This window comes from Megascapheus bottae, chromosome 3, assembly GCF_031878675.1.
Source record: "Megascapheus bottae isolate mThoBot1 chromosome 3, mThoBot2.hap1, whole genome shotgun sequence".
In the NCBI taxonomy this organism is placed as follows: domain Eukaryota; kingdom Metazoa; phylum Chordata; class Mammalia; order Rodentia; family Geomyidae; genus Megascapheus; species Megascapheus bottae.
In genome coordinates this window covers 22,893,681-22,916,785 of record NC_143511.1, presented here as the reverse complement: position 1 = coordinate 22,916,785, position 23,105 = coordinate 22,893,681, and the positions used below count along the sequence as shown (strand labels likewise).

Here is a 23,105-nt window from a genome sequence, read left to right as displayed (position 1 = left end):
AATAGAGAAAGGGTACTCCATTCTAAGAGGGATGGAAATGACAGCATTGCTAACAGACAACACTGCCCAATAGGAAACTGGAGAAACAGAGCAGGAAGAATATGTTTATCCACTTTGAAAGTAAATGACAAGTGCAACCATCTCAGCCTTTGTTGTTGTTGTTGTTTATAAATTCTGAAGTTCTCCGAATCAGTCAAGAGGTTGCAGACTTGTGTCTAAACTAGGATTCCAAGGTTGCCCAATAGACCACTATGGCAAAAGTTCAGAAACATTAATCTAGCCCACAAGGAGTCCAGGGAACCTGAGTTTCTTTGCTGCTCCATCCTCTAACTTCAACAGGACAATATCTCTGAGCCCAGGCCTAAGTACACTATCCAGAATATGGTTCTAGTTTTTGTAATGGGGTGACACATGACAGCTGGGCATGGAAATAGGTCTAGTCATCTACAAGGACAAAGAGAATTTAAAAAAGGCTGACTGACGCCCCATGTGGAACCATCAATCTCAGAACTACCCTCATTTGATAAGAAGTACTTTCTGTTGAAGAAGCATTCTCCAAGCCTTTTTTTTTTTTTGGCTCTGTATTACCTATTGATTTGAAAGCTCCAGCAGTTCAGCTATCTTAATACACAATTTTATTTTCCATTCCAACAAATCAGCATGCATGGTTTTGATATCCTGGATTTATTTCTTTTATCTCTGTGAACATTGTTCTTTGGGAATGTCATGCTTGAGAGAGTTTATTTTTTGATTAACTGAGTGACCTTAGGCCACAAAGTGATTACTCTGTTCATTTGTTTATAAATTCCAAGGCCTGCAATCATTCCGGTTTCATGTGGCATAAATAGATGCTCATTTAAGAAGAATTAGGAAAGCTCCCTCATTTCTTCTTTCACTAACTGGCTTCCTATAAATATTTTCCCAAATGATGCCAGAAATTCCAGTATAATGGCATTGCTGTAACTACATGAATGGGATTCAAAATAGTCACTGAAACAATGTTGCTCTAATGCTTGGTTTAGGGTGTGTGTGGGGACAGCCTGCAGTGAAGGTTAAAGCCAATCTATAAAGCTCTGATAGTGGAATTTGTGTAATCGTAAGAGTGTGCTCTCACCTAGTTTTGATGCCTAGCAGCCCGGTCCTTTGAGTTGCATATTCTACTTCTATTGTCCTTTAATGTATAAATAGTTCTGGTGGCTCATGTCACAAATAATCTTGTATTCGAAAGCAGCCTAGACAAAAAATCCATGAGGCACTTCTCTCCACTTAACCCTCAAAAAAGCTAGAAGTAGGGCTGTGGCTCAAGTGATAGAGCATCTGCCTTGAGCACATAAACTAAGGGACAAGAAACACCTAAGCCTTGAGTTCAAGCCCCAGTACCACATTCATCTCACTTAGAAGAGACTATCAGGCTCTCTACTCCTGGTCAAAAGAGTGGAAACCATTGACATAACAAGGATTAATATTAAGAGAATGGGAGAGGGAACAAGGATGGGGAGTCTTTTCTTGTCGGTTGTAGAGCTTGAACTCTGACCTTGGCGTTGTCCCTGAGCTCTTCAGATCAAGGCTACTGCCTTATCCCTTGTGCCACAACCCCACTTCCCATTTTCTAGTGATTAATTGGACTTAAAAGTCTCATGAACTTTAGTCCCTGGTCTGGCTTTGAATGGCAATCCTCAGATCTCAGCCTCCTGAGTAGCTAGGAGTACAGGCGTGGGCCACAGTTCCCAGCTTGAATGGGGGGGCAACCTTTTTTTTTTTTGGTGCCAGTCCTGAGGCTTGAACTCAGGACCTAGGTACTGTTCCTGAGCTTTTGTGCTCAAGACTAGTTCTCTACCACTTGAACCACATCTCCACTTCTGGCTTGCGGGTGTGTGTGTGTGTGTGTGTGTGTGTGTGTGTGTGTGTGTGTGTGTGTGTGTGTGTAGCTAATTGGAGATGAGGATCTAATAGGCTTTCTTACCCAGGCTAGATTTAAACCTCAGTCCTTAGATTTCAATTTCCTGAGTAGTTAGGATTATGGCATGAGTCACTGGTGCCTGGCTCATAGACCTGTTTTAAACAGTTTGATCACATACAAAACCAACATTATTTGTTGAAAGTAGACTTGAGCAACTTGCCACTTATCTGTGGATCTTATAGAACTAGTGATACTACCTTGGACATAGCAGTTAATGCTTTTTAGCCCCAATTTCTTTCTTCCTGTGTAACATGCAAGGTACTGTGCCTGCCCTGGAGTACCTGAGCTGATTGGGACACCCACATTTTTTACGTCTGAAAATTCTGCATGAAAACTCCTCTGAGTTAGGAACGCATTTGATTGCTATCATAATATGGAAGACACACACAATTCTGGCCTCAAAATACGTTGGGAAAGAAATTGAGCACAAGAGTGTATAATATTACATTAATTTTAGTCAACCACATTAAGAAACAGCAGCTTCTAACTGGAGAGTTTTGCTCTGTCATAATTCTCATATTGCCATGACTGTGCTGAGGGTATGAAAAGCCATGATTAGTGAAAATTATAGTGGGCAGCGGGATGTGATACTTCTCGAGTTCTTTTCTGATCACTTCTCTGTCAAGTAATAGATATATGTAAGCACAGATAGTAACAGTTTGGAGGAAGTAATGCCTGCAAAATACAGCCTGCTCCTCTCTTTTGCTATGCAAATATCCTCAGTGACAAACTGAGTGTAATTTTATATCTTCCTTTCTATCAAGAATGATCCTGGACTTCCTGATTTCAATTGCAATCAACAAAAGCAATCACCTAGGGAGAAAATAAAAATAATCTTGCTATTTGAACATCTTTATATCCTAGCTGCCATGCTAAGTATTGCATGTATTTCATCCATTTCTAATAGTGAAAAGTTGGTATTTGTACTCTCATTTTAAGAGAGTGAGATTGAAGACTAAGCTACAAGACAAGGTTATATTGGGATGCAAACCCACCTTTCTCTGATGCTGACTCCTAGGCTTTGAATTACTTTGCTTTTCTCGTCTCATTTTAGGCACCTGCTGTGTCCCAGTGTTAGAAGAATGAACAGAGTAGTATCTTGACTTCATCAACTTCTATTTAGCATTTGGGTGAGCTGTTACTGAGAGGGTATACAAGAGTGAAATGAATGATTACTCTAATGTTTTCATAGAAACAATAAATTTTACATCATGTTCAGTGAGATGAACTAATAAAATATTAACAATAAAAACAAACAATAAAAATAGAACTCCTATTAGAATGCATGGTGTTTCTTTGTTTCATCAAGTAATGAGTTTTTCATAAAATTTTTGAGAGAAGGTTGTAGAAATTGCATAGAAGTGGAAAATAATTTGGGGAAGTCTGAGTTCATCAAATTTCCATAATAAGATGTGTTGGCTAATAGTCAAAACCAAGCTGGAATGAGATCTCTAGAGGTGAATTATTGAGCTCTTAAGTGGCTTATATGTGTTACATTAAAAAATTATTTTTGTAAGCAAATACTATTTAGTAGAAAGGTGTTTCATTGCTATAATTCTATAGATACTTACAGTGTGCATAGTGTGTGTGTGTGTGTGTGTGTGTGTGTGTGTGTGTGTGTGTGTGTGTGTGTGTGCCAATTCTAGGGCTTGAACTCTGGGCCTGGGCACTGTCACTGAACTTTCATGCTCAAGGCTAGTGCTCTACCACCTGAACCACAGCTCCACTTCCCACTTTCTGTGGTAAGTTAGAGATAAGAGTCTGCAGGACTTTACTGGCCAGGCTGCAATCCTCAGATCTCAGCCTCCACTCAGCACTTTGAGCAAGTTAACCCCCTTCCCATTATATTGTCTTCACTATTTTTGAAATTGGATTTGATGGGATTTCATTATGCTACTTTTGTATGTATGTATCATGCCTTGAGCATCTTTTTTAACTCAGGACTTAGATATCGTTATTGAGCGTTTTTGCTCAAGGCTAGTTCTCTACCACTTTGAGCCACAGCACTACTTTCAGTTTCCTGATGTCTAATTGGAATTAAGTGTCTCATGGACTTTCCTGCCCAGGCTGGCTTTGAACTATGATTCTCAGATCTCAGCCTCCTGAATGCAAGGATTTCAGGCATGAGCCACCTGTGCTTGGTATCTGGAGCATCTTAATCCTTTACTCTTTCCCTTTCTCCTTTCCTTCTCCAGTTAATTATCACTTCCAGACATATCCTCTTAGGTTCATGTTTCATGATTACTGTTACCATTATCATTGTAGACTTTAATTGTGTAATTGTGTAAAAGACAGGAAATATGCAGTATTTGGCTTTTTGAGCTTTGATTATCTCACGGAACATGATGATCTTCATTTTTGTCATTTTCCTATAAGTGACATAATTTCATTCTGATGTCTGAGTAATAGTCTATGGTGCACATGTTCCCCATTCGTTTTGTCCTTTCATTGATGATTGGACACCTCTGAAGAAATATTGTGAATACTTCTGTGATAAACTTGGGTGTACAAATATATCTTGTAAGTTGGTTTCCACTCCTTTGAATATATAGGCTCAAGAATGAGTGATTGTTGTCCTTAATGTACTATGTTATCTTTCATCTCTTTTGCTGTCCCTTGGTTATTCTCATATTGTTACAGTACTTTACCTTATTATCTGATATATTGTATATATGCTTATTTGGTTATTTGAAATTGGCTAGGGAAGGGGGAAAAACAAGATGAGGGGTGGGAGTGTGGGGAGGAAAATGAGGACCAAAACATGAAAAAGGGTATCAATGTTTGTGAAATAATGCACCTTCTATCTGGCGAATATAATGTAACCCTTCTATTAATTGGAATGAAAATATATGTAAATAATAAAAAAGAATGGTCTAGCAGGTAGATCTATTTTTAGTTTAGTTTACTCTTTTTTCCAGAGCTGAGGACTGAACTCAGGACCTTGCACTTGCCAGGCAAGTGCTCTTCCGCTGAGCTAAACCCCTAAACCCTGTTTTTACTTTTTGAGAAACATCCATACTAATTTCCATTGTAGCTACATTTACTTATGCTTCCACCAACAGTAAACAAAGTTCCCTTTTCCCTACATCTTCAATAGACCTCCAAACAGTTCCTTCAAACAGACCCTGCTTCCTAATAGTCCATTCAGGTATAAACTCATCTCTGGATAAATCCACTGATAAAATTAACACCTCTCATGCCTATTTACCTCCCAAGAGTGCCAACCAGCTGAGGACCAAGTCTTCAATGTATGTGCCTCTGCAAGTGGTGATTCCCATACCAACCACAACGTCCTGGATCATCAAACTCATCTCCTAGTCCACGAACAATTATACCCAATACTTTAATATAAAATCTGTGCCTTTAAGAATAGTGTGTGATGAATCCAGGGAAAGCAAAAAAAAAAAACTTATAGCAATACCCGTGGTTTTACATCCTAAAAAAATTACACATGGAAAAAAGTAATGGTTTATTTTATCTGGATCCAGAAAGCCATAATAGGATAAATTATATGATTTTTGAAATGCAACTTTTGGCTGAATATAATATAGAAACAACATTCAAAATTAACGTTAAAGCCAACAGAACTGAAGATCATTCTTTGCCCTGGAAAACTGACAACAGATCATCTTCCAAGAATAATATAAAAATTATTTTATCAGCTGGGAGTTTGGCCCAGTGGTAGAGTGCTTGCTAGCATGCACAAAGACCCGGGTTCAATTCCTCAGTACCACATACTGAGGCTCAAGTGGTAGAGCTCTGGCCTTGAGAAAGTTCAAGGACAGTGCTCAGGCCCTGAGCTCAATCCCAGGACTGGCCCAAAAAAATTACTTAAAAAATGATTTTATCAGCTCTGGGGATTGGAGTTACATTTAAGATATTTCATAATTTTAAGAATTTTTTATTGTAATTAATTAATCACCAGATAGAAGGTGCATTACTTCACAAACATTGATACCCTTTCTCATGTTTGAGTCCCCATTTCCCTCCCCCAACCCCTGCCCCTTATCTTGTTTTCCCTCCTTCCCTATCCTATTTTGAATAACCAAATAAGCATATATACAATATATCAGGTAAAATACTGTAACAATTTTAAGAATTTTTTAAAGTCCATTATTTGATAAGACTGTATGATGCTTTGAATAGCTTTGGATAGATTGTTGAACTTTTAAAATCCTGGTTCTGGGGGTCACTGCCTAGACAAAGATTCCTCAACCTCAGCATCATGAACACTGAGAACTGGACAACTGAGCATCTTAGGGTGAATAACAGTCTCCCTGGACTCTCCTTACCGAATGATAGTCACAACCTTCAGTGTGACAACCAAAAGTATCTCCAGACATTACCAATCGTTCTCCCAGAGACAGAACCAGTCTTAGTTGAAACTCATTTCCTCAGATCTATATCTCCATGCATCTATTCCTCTGAGATAGGAGTCAGTGTTACTTAAATATTTATATCTTGTGCATAAACTTCACCTTTGTACTTGTATCTAATGTCTGTTAGGAATCTGTAGCATGCCAGGGACTGCATTAAGCACTGTAACCATGGGGTAAAAAGAGACAGACTTAGTCCTCACAAAGCCTTGCATTGAGTGGGTGTTCTAGGATTGGGAAGAGGGACAATTCTACATATAATTTCCCATAATTCTCTTTGTACTTGTCTATTTTCACCATTATCTTGGGAACTTCTTAAGGGTGAAAGTCATGGTTTTTGCTTTATTTTGTTTTAATGTTTTACTTCCTGGAGCCTCGTGGAATTTCCGGAATAGAGGAGGTGATTAACAGATGTTTGTTATCTGAATACATGATAGATTTAAGTGATTGACTGGTCTTGGAAAGGTAGCCTACCCAGCACATGAAGAAAGCTTCACCACAGCAAATTGATCATGTTTAACTTGGGAAAGAGAATTTGCATTATTAAGCTGTTTTATTGCATCTTAAAAGATAGTATCTATCCTTGTATTTTTTCCCATGAGTTTCATGGCATTTTTTTTTTAATAAAGACAATCAGGGCTGGGAGTTTGGCCTAGTGGTGGAGTGCTTGCCTAGCATGCACGAAAACACTAGTTCGATTCCTCGGTACCACATACATAGAAAAAAGCTGAAAGTGATGCTGAAGCTTAAGTGGTAGAGCTCTAGCCTTGAGAAAGTCCAAGGACTTGAGCCCTGAGCTCAAGCCCAGGACTGGCAAATAAATAAAAAAAGAACTAAAAAGAGAATCCTTCACCCAACAAATCTATGCATATCTTTAACATATGAACCATGCATCTCATGCTATCCTTTTTTCTAGCACTTTTCCTCATTATTAAGAGACTAAGTTCTGAGAATCACAACTGATGAAAGCACAGATTTTTTTTTCCTTGTTGTGGTTTCATTTGAATCAGGAATTTAGTTGTAGTTGATCAAGTGCAAATTTACTGGATTTTATAATAAATTTCAGTGTGGCATGTTAAAGTAGCCAAAAAATTGTAAAGGCTAATGATAAAAGCTGGCATCGACAAACTGAATTCAAGGTTACATGTTCAAGGTCATTAAAATATTTCTCCATAGAAATAACCATTTCAGGCCAAGTGTATCACTGTGTAATCCTGCTGTTTGAAAGGCCATCCTGAGCCTCTCCTGTTAGTAAGGCCCTATGTAAAGAAACAAAGCTGGATGTGGTGACATATCCCTGTAATTCCGGCTAAGCAGAAAGTAGAGGTAGGATGACCTTACTCTGAGGCAAGCCCCAGGCAAACGAGTGTGTATCTGGAAAATACACTAAAAGCAAAACTGTGTTCAACTTAACATAGAAGTCATGGACCATGGGAAATGTTAGATCAAGTTCTTTATAAACACACACACACACACACACACACACACACACGAACAATGTGGTAATATATTAGAAAGCTCATGTTAAGCTGAAGTTCTGACTGGTAGTCGCTTTGGTTTCTAATTAACGAAAAATGATAGAATTGGTTATTTAACCAATTTATTGAGTTTTTATTTTATATTAGCTTCCTTGATAAATAAAATACTCTTAAAATGTAAAAAGAAGCAAGTGAAATAAGAAAATGTATTCTTTTTTTGCCAGTGTTGGGACTTGAACTCAGTGCCTGAGAATTGTCCCTAAGATTCTTTTTGTTCAAGGCTAGCACTCCACCACCTGAGCCATAGCACCACTTCTGGCTTTTCTTTCTTTCTTTTTTTTTTTTTTTGGTCAGGATAATGTATACAGGGATTATATCAGGTAGTAGGTGAATTACTAGTTGCACATTGATACAGCTCATGTTTTTGTCCCCATTCCCCCTCCCTCACCTCTCCCAATTATCTTTTTTCCCTCCCTTCCCTTCCCTATTTCAAATAAACAAATAAAGGTAAATACACTATATCAGATAACAAAGTCAGATACAGTAGTGACATGAAATTAACCATAGAGCAAAAAAAAAAAGAGAAGAGACATAACAGTACATTAAGAACAACAATCACACAAGATAAAAGCTCTTGTTTCTATATACTTCCAGCTTTTTCTGTCTATCTGGTACTGAGGAATTGAACCCAGGGCTTCATGCATGCTAAGCAAGCTCTCTCTCTACCACCAAGCCACATCCCCAGCCCAGAAAATACATTCTTGAGAGTTATGGGACCAATGATACTATGTGACCTACAGGGGACAGCATGAGGCCCAAAATGTAGAAAGTTTCTCAAGATATTGTTGGCTAAAACAAATGCCATATAATGAATGATTGTTGTCCTTAATGTACTATGTTGTCTCTCATCTCCTTTGCTGTCCCTTGGTTATTTCATATTGTTATAGTATCTCACTTTGTTATCTGATGTATTGAATTTATTTGTATTTGGTTATTTGAAATTTGATAGGGAAGGGGGGAAAACCAAGACTGGGGGTGGGGGGTGGGTGGGGGGGAGGGTAATGGGTACCAAGACATGTGAAAGGGTATCAATGTATGTGAATTAATGCACCTTCTACCTGGCAAATATCATGTAACCCTTTTACTAATTACAATAAAAAAATAAATTCTTTAACTAAAAAAAAAAGATATTGTTGGCTAGTGATTGAGCTGGAATAAGGACTCAAAGATACTGATTCTATGTACTGCATGTTCTTTGGAGGAAAAACAATTAGATATCTTTATAATGCCTGTGAGAATGGGAAGGTACACAAAGGAAGCTGGGTAAGTGGTATTTGTTTTGAGCTTGCTGTCTTGGTGGGGAAGTGGCATGCGCTCAACTCTGCTGAGGTGAGACTTCATTCTCTGGAACAGGATCCAGCTTACCTGGACCTTAAATTCTGCCTTAAACTTTAAACCCCTTGCCATAAAAATTCCTGTGATAAAGCTGCATGCAAATCAGTGTTGTGGATGGTAGCTCCTACCTGGAAGCCTCACTTAGGAGGCCAAAAATGGGAGGATAATGATTCAAGATCACCCCAGGCAAAAAGTTCACAAGATCCCTTTCTATATAATATTTGGGCGTAGATCTGTGCAGTTGTCATGCAGTCATGGTGAGAAGTATAAAATAGGAAGGTTATGCACAATCCAGGATTGAGCTAATCAAAACAAAACAAAAAATCCTGATAAAATAAAACTATATATATATATATATATATATATATATATATATTAAGCACTTGAAAACAATGATTACCAAGAACAGGCTGGAGATATGGTTTTGTAGCATAGCACCTGCCTAGCAACTAAAAGGGTCCTGGGTCACCTAGGGGATTGGGGAGAAGGAATAGATAAAAAGGGTGAGAATGATGCAAGGGGCGGCTCATCAAGAAGCAGTGGACACATAGTTGGACACGTAAAATTGAAACTTCCTTGTAACAACCTCTGGAAATTCAGAAAATAAAAAGAATTAATGTAAGAAAATAATGGATAAAGAAATCCTAGATTAAAAATAATTCAAATCGCAAACCCACTCTTCTCATCTTGAGGTTTTCTTCATTAAAATTCAAGTGAAATGTATGCATTTCTGCAAATGTCATCGCTTTTTCTACAAATTAGGGGCCAGCTCTCCCTCTTCTTATTTTCTTTTTTTATCAATTTCTAGTCTTGAGTGGTCATGTCTACACTTGAAGTTTTCTAAGAACCTCACAAGTGTGCTAATGGTGATGACATATCTGAGGAGTAAGATTTAATGTTCAAATCTTTTTTTTTTCAGGGAAATTGTTGTTTTATTATAAAAGGTATTATCACAAAGTACACGGAGAAGAGATTCATGAAGTGACTGGTTTGTGAGAAGGGTGTCAAGTTCCATGGCTTTTCTACACCTGTTTTTGTAGTTTGAACCTGGTAACAGGTTAATTTCTGAGACAGGTCACCTTCTTTTGGGGGATACTGCCACAGCACGTAGGACTCACCCAAGTCAGGCAAGCACTTCACTACTGAGTTGTTACTCTGCCAGACTCACAGAAAATTATTTTCTTGAGGAGTTAGGGATGGAACTAGTAGGTAAATGCGATACCACCAGACTGTGTCCCCTAGCACTCATGCAGGCCAACATAAAATGTTACTTGATATCAGCATCTCTTCTACCCCTTGTTCTTTAGGTTGCTGGTCCTGGGATTTGAACTCAGGGGATAGGTGCTCTAGCACTTGAGCTACAGCTCTGCCTCCATCTTTCTGGCAGTTAACTGGAGTTAAGTCTCCCAGACTGTCTTGCCCAGGGTGGCTTTGATCTGCACCCCTCAGATCTCAGCCTCCAGGGTAGCAAGGATTACAGATATGAGCCACAGGTCCCTGGCCTTTCTCGAGTTCCTAAAGACCCTGGAGTTGCTGGTATCCATCAATCAGCTCTGCGTTTGGAATATAGGCATCCAACTTTTTTGAGAAATTCCCTGTAGGAAGTGAAGGGCACCGAGGGCCTTCTCCTAGACAGGAGGAAGCCCCGCTGAGGGAGTTGCTCTGGGCCACCCCCAGAGCTGTTATGCTACCAGGGCAGGAGAGGTCCCACAGGGTCAGGACTCCAGTAGCTTGCCTGATAAACAAGAAATCCTAGAATCTGAGTGGAGCACAAACCCAAGGGCTTTTACTTACAAGGTCTCTTGCGGTGGACTCAATTTTATTCTTTGGAAATAGCCTCTCCTGTCTTCATCTATATCAAAATAAATAAGAGACTTCCTGCAAAAGGCAGTGGAGTCCTCCTGAGCCCTGTGTGGTGAAGACTGTGCTGATGGTGCTGAAAGGCCTCAGTCGTCCTCATCTTCCTCAGACTCCTCCTCAGACTCAGGAGCACTCTCGGGCAGGTCATCTTCCATGGGCTGGAATCTCCCGGAGTGTGCATCCCACATGTATTTGATGGTCACCTTGAACTCAGCCATCTCATACCCAAAGAGTTTCAGAACTCGGGCCTGCTCCGGTGTCAGCACATCCCCCTCCTTGCACACCTCATAGTCAGACAGCAAGGTCACCACACCTTTTTTGAGGGCAGTAGGCAGGCCTAGCTGCCTCAACTGTGGGTCCATGGAGTGGGGGAACTGCTCCAGAGGCCCTGGGGCCAGGCTCACGGTGAAAGCTGCTTTGTTACCTGCTCGGGCCAAGTCCATCTGTGTGTACTCCTTGAACCACTCATTCACACCATCCTTTGTGCGGTTGGTAAAAAGAAGACCAACTTCGCCCCTCAACTTCTTGCTGACCTGGTGCAGGTTGTCTTTGTATTCGTCAGATGGGCTTCGTCCCAAGGCCACCATCATCACCTTGTTTTTGCCAAAGAACATGCGGCTGTGCTTCCAGGCATTCCGGATGCCCTTCAGCTTGCTGTTTCTCATGTTGGCCACAGAGAAGATGAAGAGGTACTTGTACGTGTCTACGCATTTCCGAAGCTCTTCTATAAGCTTCTGTTTCAGTTCCAGGCCTTTTTTGGTGGTTTTGGTTAGGGACACTTTCTTATCCAGCTTGGATTTAGGGATCGCGCTGCCTGTTCAAATCTTTTTAAAGGAGCATGGGTGAATTTTACCAAAGTAATAAGTAGCTAGCTACATTTTTTCTTAATAAAAAGCCTTCTTCAAAACAGAGAATACTAAAGAAATAATACACTTCTTCACTGTTCTCAATGTGCCGCTTCACTGTCAGTCTTCAGTTATTAATTTATGCCATTTAAAATCTGACACATAGTATTTGCTAATCATTCTAAGAAAATGTCATGGTAATACTATGAAAATTGTTGTTATTAATTATAGTTATTATTTTGTTTGGTGCATGTGCAGTAATTGAGGATCTAATCCAGGACATTGTGCTGGCTAGGTAAATGTTCTATCGTTTGAATCATGCCCCAGTCCTTTTGCTTTTTGTTTGTTTTGCAAATCGGATCTAGCAGGGACTTTACTTATGTCTCCCTCGAGCATTGATCCTCCTTGCTCTGTCCTCCAGTGTCTCTGGTGCCCTCTATAACTATAATCACAAGTGTGTGCTACCATGCACAGCCCGAATGTCATTAGTTTTTATGTGGTAGAAAAAGGATTAGTGTAAGTTCTATATGTGTAAGATGACATCTGTCTTATACATAATCATAACCACAGGCTTAGCATAGTGTCTGTTATAAAATAGATGTCCAGTAAATACTTGAATGAAACACACACACACACACACACACACACACACACACACACACACACACACAAACACATGCACACACTAGCACTACATTCTTATAAAACAACAAAATGAGGGTTGGACCATTTCTCTACTGCCTGTAATTGCAGATACGGATGTATTTACTGCTCTGGAGATAAAGTAATTTGGAGGTGGGCACAAAGGTCCTTTATGACAGATAGGCATAGTTCTTACTTCAGAACTGCAAAATTGAGAGCATTATGATTTGCGACCCATCAAAGCTTCCCACTCAGAAGAACACAGTTTTTAAAAGGAGTGCATTTATCCCACCTCAATTTTTTGGTGTATTTTTTTCCCCTTAAAGCATAACGAGCTTGTCAGAGTTTCCATGGTGAACAGAGAGCACCATGGAAACTGATAGATTTAGCTACACTAAGAGAATAAATAAAATAGGCAAGCATTTATTCCACCAAGCAATGACAGAAGAGGGAAAAATGGCTTCTCATTTAACCCATTTGCACTTCACTTTCCACGCCTCATGAAAATATGAATTACTCTCTCTACTGACCCAGGCAGATTAGGCTTCTCTTCTCAAGGTTCACTATTTCCCATTTCAAGCTAGATCTGTATCCTAGCAGCTGTTAGAAATCATGAGAAATGTGACTTATAAACCTCTGCAGCCTACTGTGTGGTGAGTGAGTCTTGTAAGAGTGGAATGTGGCACTTCTCACTACCGGAGTGAGAGAGCCCAGGAGGAGTCAAGCCCCTGTTCATACGAAGAAGACAGAAAAACCAACCTCCCCGAAACTGTCTTCTTAGCTGTGAAATGATTAAAATACATTCTCTTCCAGTTTGTAGCTTGTCTTGATATGATATGTATAAGACAAAGCCTTTTTTGTTGGTTTTTATTTTTTGGAGCTTGAATTCAGAGCCTCACACTCTTACTCATCGTTTCCATTCACAGCTAGTGCTGTCACTTGAACTATGCCCCCAGTTCTGGTTTTATGCTAGTCAATTGGAGATACAAGTCCCTCAGATTATATTCGTTGGGCGAACACTGAACTGTGACCCTTAGATCTCAGTTTTTATAGGCATGAGCCATGGGCAACAAATGGTTTAGGAAGTCCAATTGTCTTTTGCAGGAAGGATTGCCTTGCTGCAGGTATAATGACATCGGTAAGATGACCCACATAGAGAATCTGATGGTAGTACTGTGGTCCCACCCTCATTCCAGGTTTAGACCTTACACCGGTCTTGCCCAATTTCAGGACTTGGCTCCATCAGAACTGGGAAGGATTGTGATCTTGAGAAATGAAGCATCTGTTTTTTCCGAGTATTTGAAAATGTTTCATTATGAAATGTTGGAAGCCTAAATAAATACTATAAAAGCGTTTACATTTTATCCCCAATGAATTATTCACTAATAATGTAGCTCTATTATATAGCCTTAAATTTTTATTGCTACAGTGTAGGCAATAGAACTGTTGTTTGGAATCCAATATTCCTATAATAAATCTACTGAGTACCTCCTGTTGACAGGCATTATGTAAAAAAGAAGAGAAAGAAGAGGGGAAGGAAGGCAAAGAATCTGTCTGGAGAGTACACAGTTCTCACAGGAATGGGTGGGTGGGAGATGAAGAGTAAAGGAGCAATCTCAGCACCCTACAATTACAAAAGAGGAAGATTTAATGTAGGGAGTGGGGAGAGAGAGAACTAAGAAGAAAAGATTTCCTGGATGAGGATGGGGGTAGGCAACCTAGCAGAACCTTTAGCAGATGCAAAGTGGGTGGGGAGATGAGGCTGGGAGTAGATCTGGTATGAATGGATGCCATAGGCAAGGACAAGGGCGTGAGCAAAACAGATGTAGTGTCCTGGGATATTGAAGGGAGAGAAACAAAAGGATCAGCAGTCTAGACTTTCTGAAAAAGGCTACTGTGTGTGGTATGTGTGTGTGTGTGTGTGTGTGTGTGTGTGTGTGTGTGTGTGAGAGAGAGAGAGAGAGAGACAGAGAGACAGAGAGACAGAGACAGAGAGACAGAGAGAGAGACAGAGAGACAGAGACAGAGAGAGAGACAGAGAGACAGAGAGAGAGAGAGAGAGGGAGAGAGACAGACAGAGAGACAGAGAGAGACAGAGAGACAGAGACAGACAGACAGACAGACAGACAGACAGACAGACAGACAGGGGGTTGAGGTGGACATTGAAGGTATTTGGGCTATGTTCTGCACTTCTTTCTTCCTCCAAGCCTCAGCAATCTGTATTCCAGGGATACATGATAAAGGTATCATCAAGTCAGAGCCATGAGAGCCAGTGAGACTAAAGGGGATATCAAGGTTTCTGAGCTGGCTCCTGGTTTCTGGATCCTGAGCACAGGTAGCTATCATTTGACTGACAATGGACTAGAACTATGCATTTGCTCAAAAGAGCTATACTTACCTATTTGCTAGGGGCAGTAATTGATGTCATCATTAGGCTTGTGGTCATTTTCTGTTTAATATTAACTTTATTTCAAGCTATATTATGATTATTCATTCCATGAAGAACACAATTAAAACTATCTCCATTACCTCCAAAGAAAAAATTCCTATATGTGTACCTTTTTAATTCGACATGCTTATGGCTTTTTCATGAGTGTAACCGTACTACAAACACATTTTAAAACCTTGATGTTGTGTATATATATATATATACAGCAATATATATATTTCTCATGTTTATACATATTTACCCTATTGTTTTAAATAACTGTATAAAGTACTATACCTTCTCCCTCTTTCTTTTCCTGCAGTGCTGAGATTCATGCTAGGAAAGCACTGTACCACTACACTCCTTGCTCTGTGAGAAGAGATTGTTGAAAATGCCCTTAGTCTCGTGAGTTTAAAGGATCCTTTTGCCCCAACCTCCCAAGCAGCTAGGACTATAAGCATAAGAAACAGTATATAGCATATTCTAAATCATAAAACCAATGTGGTTAATTTTGGGACATTTAGATTTACTACCCTTAAGAATTGTTATCTACATGTATCTGTTTTAGAACCTAACAGATCTATTAAAAATATACAATTGAGCTCTCTCTTCTCAAAGTATGTATCCAATCTTAAGTCCAGAAAATGTTTTCTGTGTGCTAGAGACAGTGACAGCAAGAAGTATCTAAGGTTTCCAAGAGACAAATGCAATAGTCTCGGCCTCAAGAACACCTAATTTTCTTTGTGTGGAAAAACACAGTTATACTATTCAAGCATATCCTAGAAACTAAGAAAATCCAGGGAAGGGTTTGGTCTGGGAGGGATGGGGGAAAGTGATAAAAGGGATGATATTGATCAAGATATGTTGTACTTATAATTTGTTGGATGGTAACTCCTTTGTACAACTACTTAAAGATTATGTATCTATCTATCTATCTAAATTTCAAGCAATTGGATGACCAAGATGTTTTCTAGAGCTTGAGATTTTAAAGGTTAGAACAGCAAGTGTGCTGCAATCCTGGCTTGTTAGCCCTTGATCTGGGTATGGAAGAGATATAGAAACTGAGAAAGAACTAAATAATTCCTTTGATATAATGCCACAATTCAGATAAAATCTGCCCAGATATTATAATGACATCTCATCCTTCACATAGGAATCACATTTGTATCAGGTTATTGTCTGCTCACAGAAAATTTAGTCATTCATTTACTGAATAAGTACAAATGGGAAGAACCCAAGAAAATCTCCTGCTCTTGTGGTACAGCTGATGTGGACACGTGTATATGTGCAGAAACAGGAACCCCTGAGAAGAGATGACACAAAGAAGGATGCATGTGATCAAGGCGGTGGTGACAGAGAAAAGATGGATTGGTAGAATAGAAACTTGGAGAGGGGAAACAGGTGTTGCTTCTATCTGGCTGAGTAGGACAAGTAACTTCACAACTACCATTTGAGGCAAAGCAGTGTTGAGAAGACTGGCCATACCAAGCTTGAGAAACGCAGAAGTGCTGTGTCCAATGGCTCTTGTTTTTTTCTGGCACTGAAGGAGGCCACTGTACTCTGTGACAGGCAGGTTTGGCAATGCCTCACTCTGAGTTAAGTTTAACCTAATCAGGTCTCTTTGGTTGGTCTTGATTCTGTGGAGCTGGGCACCCAGCAATTTCTACTGCATAGTATGAGAACTTCATTTTCTCTCTTGGTAGAGTTGGAAGTGAAAGCAGTCATCTTACATTAGAGGTGGAGGGGAGGTGGAGGGATTGTTCTTGGAACTGTTTGTGGATATGTACAAAGACGACCTTAAAAAGTGAAGAGACGCACTTTCACACCCAGATTCATCCCTTGAATTTAGGGTGAATAAAATCAGGTCGCTGAGCCGATGTGGTGGCTCAGCCTGTAATCTTAGCTACTCAGGAGACTGAGATCTGAAGATCAAGGTTCAAAGCCAGCCCGGGCACAAAAGGACCTGAGACTCTTATCTCCAGTCAAGCTCTAGAAAACGGAAAGTGGGGCTTAGCTCAAGGGGTAGTCACCCTGAAGAGCTCAGGTCAGCACCCAGGCCCAGTTCAAGCCCCATGACCCATCCCCCCCCCCAAAAAAAAGTAGGGTCCTGGTGGCTCCTGTCTGTTCTCTAAGGTAGTCGGGAGGCTGAGATTTGAAGGTAAAAATTCCAAGCCATTCCAGGCAGTAATTTCTACGAGACATTTATCTCTAATTAACCGGCAAAAAGCAGCTGCAGCTCAAGGGGTAGGGTATCAGTCTTATGTAAAAAGGTAAGAGAGAGTAGTCAAGCACTGAGTTTAAGCTCCAGTACCTGCACACATACCAAAATTAAAAAAAAATAAGGGCTGGGGGTGAGGGAGGGAAGGTATCAGATGAGACATGCTACCTGAACCTGTCGGTGCAACATATAATCTGCAGCTCAGAGAAACTAGAAACCAATCTGGTCTCTAGGCAGGCAGACAAGCTCCCCCCCCCCGCCCCCCCGCTGCCTTCCACTTGTCCAACCACGGGTGCAAGTTCAAAAGCTGGCCCTCCAAGTTGAAGAGCTCAGCGGGGCTCTCACAGTGGGAGTGGCAGAGAAGACCGACGCAGTGTGCCCGTGCAAACTAGAGCCAGGTAGAGGAACTCGATCCTGATAGCGCAAAGAGTTAACACATCCCCAAACGACCGCAGGGGTGGGGAGGAAAACCACACCCCTCGGGCAGTGCGGTGGGAGCCAACTCGCTGGGGGAAAATCCTATTGGCATCCGGGAGGTAAAGCGCCAGCCCCTGGGCGCGGCCTGCAGGGGGCAGGCGATCTCCAGGTGGGGAGACGCGGGACTGGACCAGCCCCGAGTCCGTGCCAGCTCCGCAGCAGCCTCCCGAAGCGGCCGCCAGGAGCCCCAAGCTGCATCTCCGCTTTGGACTCCGCGCTTCGCCCCCCCGTCGCTGACATGTGTGCCGCCCGGATGGCGCCCCTGGCGCACATCTTTCGCGGGACTTTCGTCCACTCCACCTCGACCTGCCCCATGGAGGTGCTCCGTGATCACCTGCTGGGCGTGAGCGACAGTGGCAAAGTAAGTAGGCGCGGGAGGGCTGGCCGTCTTTCCTGGGCCGCGGGGAGCGCTGTCAAGTCCTGGGGTTCGCTCCCATCCTGGCCCAGGCGAGCGCGAGCGCGCGCGCCTTGGATCTGGAGTTGAACTTGGGGAGCGCTTGGTAGATGAGCCGGCTAGGGAATCATGAGTTACCAAAAGCCAGATAACGGGGTGTGTGGGGGGGGACCCTACAGTACTCACACCACTTCTGCTTCCGCAGCTGTCAAAGGCGGTGGAAAGGGGAAGGCAGGGAGCCATCCTCCTCCTCATCTTAAGAGATGGGCACTACAGCAGCATGGGCATCTCCCGTGACTGGCACAGTGCCTGGCACAGTGCCTGGCACAAGGTAGGCGCCCTATAACATCGATTGGATTTATTGTGAAAGAACTAACAGAGGAGAGATGTTTTATCAGCGTTATTTACCCCTCCCTCGTTGAGTACACAGAGTAAACCCTGGACTGATTCCTTCCGCCAGATCATGCTCTAATGATACAGGATGTAACTACTTGTAACACTAAAGAGTCCTAGAGAATTCTGTGTGTGTGTGTGTGTGTGTGTGTGTGTGTGAGAGAGAGAGAGAGAGAGAGAGAGAGAGAGAGAGAGAGAGAGAGAGAGAGAGAGAGAGAGAGAGAGAGAGAGAGAGAGAGAGAGAGACACACACACAGAGCCATTTGCAACAAAACAAGTACTTCCATTTTAAGGCCCAAACATGTCCTCTATGAGTTTAATCTTTCATACTTCGTTTTATTTTCCTTCCTCCATCAAAATTTCTTCTACAAATATAATTTTTTTTCTACAAATAGAATTTCTTCTACAAATGGGCAACTCGATGCCTAATCATCACTGTCCTGTTCACAGAGTTGGTGACTGTATTAGCAATTGTTGCCTGGCCACTTAGATGCAGGAAACTGCTCTGTGTTTTTACAAGAAAAATATACATATATGAATGGCATTTTTTGGAACTGTTTTCCAACTATCAGTTTGGTCAAAGTACATACATGTGTGATTTGCCAGGTTCATGATACTGTCCCCGATTGAAGTGGCTACTGAATCAGTGATAGATTTGAATCGTGACTCTAATGTTTGGGCAGAGCGGTGTGGGTACAGTAAACAATCCCTGTTTTCTTATGATGCTTAAAAAAAATCCCTGCATATTTAGATATCCTGCTGTCATGTTTCCAAGGTGATAAAACTCTTAAGCTCATATAAATGCAGCAATAGATCCTTGGACTGTAGACCTTTTGTGGAGATATGGTTCTCAAGTGTCAGGGACACAAGTCCCTGAATCTTCTATCAGAGACAGAGGTTTTAGTCTTATCAAGACTGACTTCCTTCCTTCCTTCCTTTCTTCCTTCCTTCTCTTTTCCCTTTCTTTCTTTGTTTCTTTAGCTCTTTATTTTCTTGCTCTTTGATTGCCCTCATTCAATTCTAATTGGTATCATAGTAGTCAAGACAATGAGTTTGGAGACTTGCTCTAACTCTAGAAAAGAGGGACAAGTTGTCTAAAAATTTACCTCTACTGATGGTTGAACAGATGAAGAATATAAGTGTCCTGAACATACAATTAATGGTTGAGTCAGGGACTCTGTTCCTAACTAGGGAGATGACTGAGATTATACATTCAGATAATGTGCTGTTCTCTCACATGATAGGAACTGACTGCAAAGGTGAGCTAATGGAATGGCTTAGACCTAGGGATCAAAGTCCCTGGTCAGTGGATTGGTAGGTAGTGTTTAAAGAGACTGTGAGATATACACATTTCAAAATTTGATTTCCTTCATGTTGAAATAGAAAACACCTCATCTCTAGGATATGTTGCTTTATCTATTATTGCGTATCTACTATTTAAACCTTTTTAAGTCTCAGAGAAGAAAATAATATCCCTTTGAAATAAATAAATGAATATGGGGGATCATCATGGTTTTTAAATTATGCATGAATTCCTTCCTGGGGTGAATACTGGGATGAAGCAGGAACAGGAGAAGGTAGATATTAAAATGCTGATTCCTGGGTTCCTTTTTCTGAGATTCTGACTCCACAAGCCTAGCGTGAGTTCTGAATATTAATTGTAACAGGCATCTCAGGTGTTACAACAGGAGAGTGGGTGGATTGCATCTGGAGTAATTGATCTTGGGTCATGTGATGGAACCACCTGGGTGAGATGCACTGAGTCCAGTTCTTGTTTTCAAACCTAGGCCTGGGGCAACATCTCAGAGAAAGGGGATGCAGGTTTCTCTGCACTCCTTCCTTCTAGACTGCAGACTTCATTTCAAAGCACAGAAAAGAATGATGAGTAATTATGCTTGATTCATTAAATAAGGCTCATTTTAAACAATATTCTCTAGTCGAATTTTGAAACTGGGCCTTTTCAATCCAGACTGAATTTTCCTATGTAAGAAGCATATAGCTTTTTTTTTTTTTTAAAAAATAAGCCTCCACATTAGGCCAAATAGTATGACACTAAATGCAAGGACCTCCATGATAAGGAAACAAAAGCCATATAATGAGTGACTGTTGTCCTTAATGCGCTATGTTATTGCTCATCTCTTTTGCCATCCCTTGGTTATCTCATATTGTTACAATTTTTCAACTTGTTATCTGATATATTTTATATGTGCTTAATTGGTTATTTGAAATTGGATAGGGAAGGGGGAAATCAAGATAAGCGGGGGGAGGGTGGGAGGGAAATGGGGACCATGTCATGAGAAAGGGTATCAATGTTTGTGAAGTTATGCACCTTCTCTCTGGTGAATATAAGGTAACCCTTCTATTAATCACAATAAAAATTATTTTTAAAAAAGAATATAAATAAAATATTTCAAGTTCCTAATGAACTGTCTCTATGCAAAAAAAAAAATAAGCCTCCAATATGGGCCATTCATTTGCAAATGTTTAATCAATTGTGAGACCCAGTATACTGAAACACCACTGAGTTACCCAATTCTCCCTACATGTACTAGGGTCAGGATAACTTTGAAGGTATATCTAGATGCCTGGAGACCTTTAAATGTAGTCTTACCCAGAGAGAAGGAGTGAGAAGGATATTTTTAGAAATTGTGTCTCAGGGTGAGGAAAGAAACCAATCCTATGGAGAATCAAAGACCTGGGTTTAAATAGGAGTTTCCAGTGGTTACTGACTTGGGGACAGTAAATAAGCCACTAACTTCCCAGAATTTGAATTTCCTTATTTGAATAATCAGACTGAATCAGATACTGAAGGAACTGGTGTAAGAAACTGCCTGACCATGGACGCTTAGTGTGGATTATGTTTTTCATTTGGTTGCTTTTGTTTTGTTTTTCTGTACTATTACTCATAACAATTCCTTAAACCTGTGGTTTTCCGTAGTGTTTTTGCATGTGCTTCTATGTGGTGGTACCTCTGTAGGCCAAATACAGAGACCGTAACCATGGCTTACAAAGAACTGGGGGTGGAAGGAGATGTAGACCTAGCAGTGAATGCTATCCATCATCTCATTCCCTGGGAAGAGAAATCTAAGGAGCATTTACTGCTGAGTTCATTCACCATTTGAAATTCTGTATTTCTCTGTGCTTTTTTTTAATACTTTTTATTATCTCTAAGTAGCTGGGCAAAGGAGTGCCATTCAATAAATCAGTTCATGAATATAACGCATCTTGATCCATGTCACTCCTTTCCACACTCTCACCTTTCCCTGCCAACCCTCCTCTTCCTTCCTTATCTTAATTTTAGATTATGTATTGAAATTATTCTGCTATTTAACAAAGCAGTTTGTGTATACAGTGCATCTTGAGTGGTGTCGTCCTTATTCCTCTTACAGCTGATGGAGCTGAGACATGATCTAGTCTGGGAATGAGGAATGGCTTCCCTCAGTTGAAGTGACATCTGAAAAGTGATCAGAAGCGTCAGTAGCAGTTAAGTAGGTAAAATACGTATGATTTGAGGTGGAGAAGGATCTTCTAGGTAGAGGAAATAATCTGAGCTGTGTTGACCTTCAGAAAAAAAAGACTAAATAGCCCTGGCAAAGGGGAATGAACTTAATGCTTTTTACCTCTACGTCTGACGAGAGGAAATAGCTCGATTTCAGCTGAGACTGCCTCAGATCTTGCTTTGAAGATGTCTGCTCAGCCTGAACTCACACACCTTACTGAATTTCCTTTCTGCTTGAGAGGATGAAGATCCTTCCTGTCTCAGGTTCAAACTCCAGATACCCTAGACATCTTGAAGAGAAAAATTGGGCTAAGCCATCCTTCTGAGGCTGCTGAAATAGGAATGTAGCTCCCATAGAAAGAATATTTCATGCCCAGATGTCACAGAATCATCATGAGGATTTGTCTTGCAGAAAGAAATTTCTTTGTTCATGATGTCATGATGTTTCTCACTCTACATAGCCATGCTCTTTTATTTTCAGTTAACACATCCTAGATTTGCTCAGCCTGTAAAGTACATGCATACAGGGTATTGTGGGTACATCACAGTACAAGCTGGGCATTGGTAAACTAGGCCTTGACCTGATATGTCTTCTTCCAGCTTCCTTGATAGCTAAGGGTGGCAGGTGATGACATTCTGACATGCCAGAAGTCTCCTCAGAAACATTTGGGATGTGGGAAGAGAGGCCGCCTTTTTCTTTCTTTTTTATAAAGATGTTCACATGTGAAGATGGGATTCATGCAGCTGCTACAGGCATGATTTGGGAGTAGAAGGATTTCTGACATGCCACCTCAGTCTGACATCTTTATGCCATGTCACTATCTGTACAACTACTTGCCTTCACATTCTTCCTGAGACACTTATTGTCTAAACATCTGTTAGTTGGGCACTCTGTTTACTCTTGCATTGGCCTAGTTTTTTTCCTTCCTTCCTTCTTTTCTTTTTTTTATATTTAATTGAGACAGCTCTGTCACCTAAATTGGACTCAACCTCTCCTTTCTACTTTCTCCACTTCTTTGCCTGGATACTGGAATTCCAGGCATAAGCCATCAGCATTGCAGTGCTTTATAAAGAATCACATTGCTATTGGGAGTCAAAGCGTCAAAGGTTGGGACTGCCCCTTACTCAAGTTTAAAGAGT

At 40.8% G+C, this 23,105-nt stretch overlaps 1 protein-coding gene and 1 pseudogene across 1 annotated transcript in view; one reads left to right on the top strand and one right to left on the bottom strand.

Annotated features, from left to right (window-relative positions):
- Positions 1 to 11,155: 11,155 nt before the first annotated feature.
- Positions 11,156 to 11,866, bottom strand: LOC150065063 (mRNA turnover protein 4 homolog pseudogene; annotated as a pseudogene).
- A 5,931-nt stretch (positions 11,867 to 17,797) lies between these two features.
- Gda (guanine deaminase) overlaps positions 17,798 to 23,105 on the top strand; it is a 74,622-nt gene continuing 69,314 nt past the window's right edge. The window contains exon 1 of the mRNA XM_090329641.1: positions 17,798 to 18,040. Within this exon, the coding sequence (XP_090185767.1) occupies positions 17,918 to 18,040 (123 nt within the window). The 5' untranslated portion in view covers positions 17,798 to 17,917. The remainder of the gene's footprint in view (positions 18,041 to 23,105) is intronic.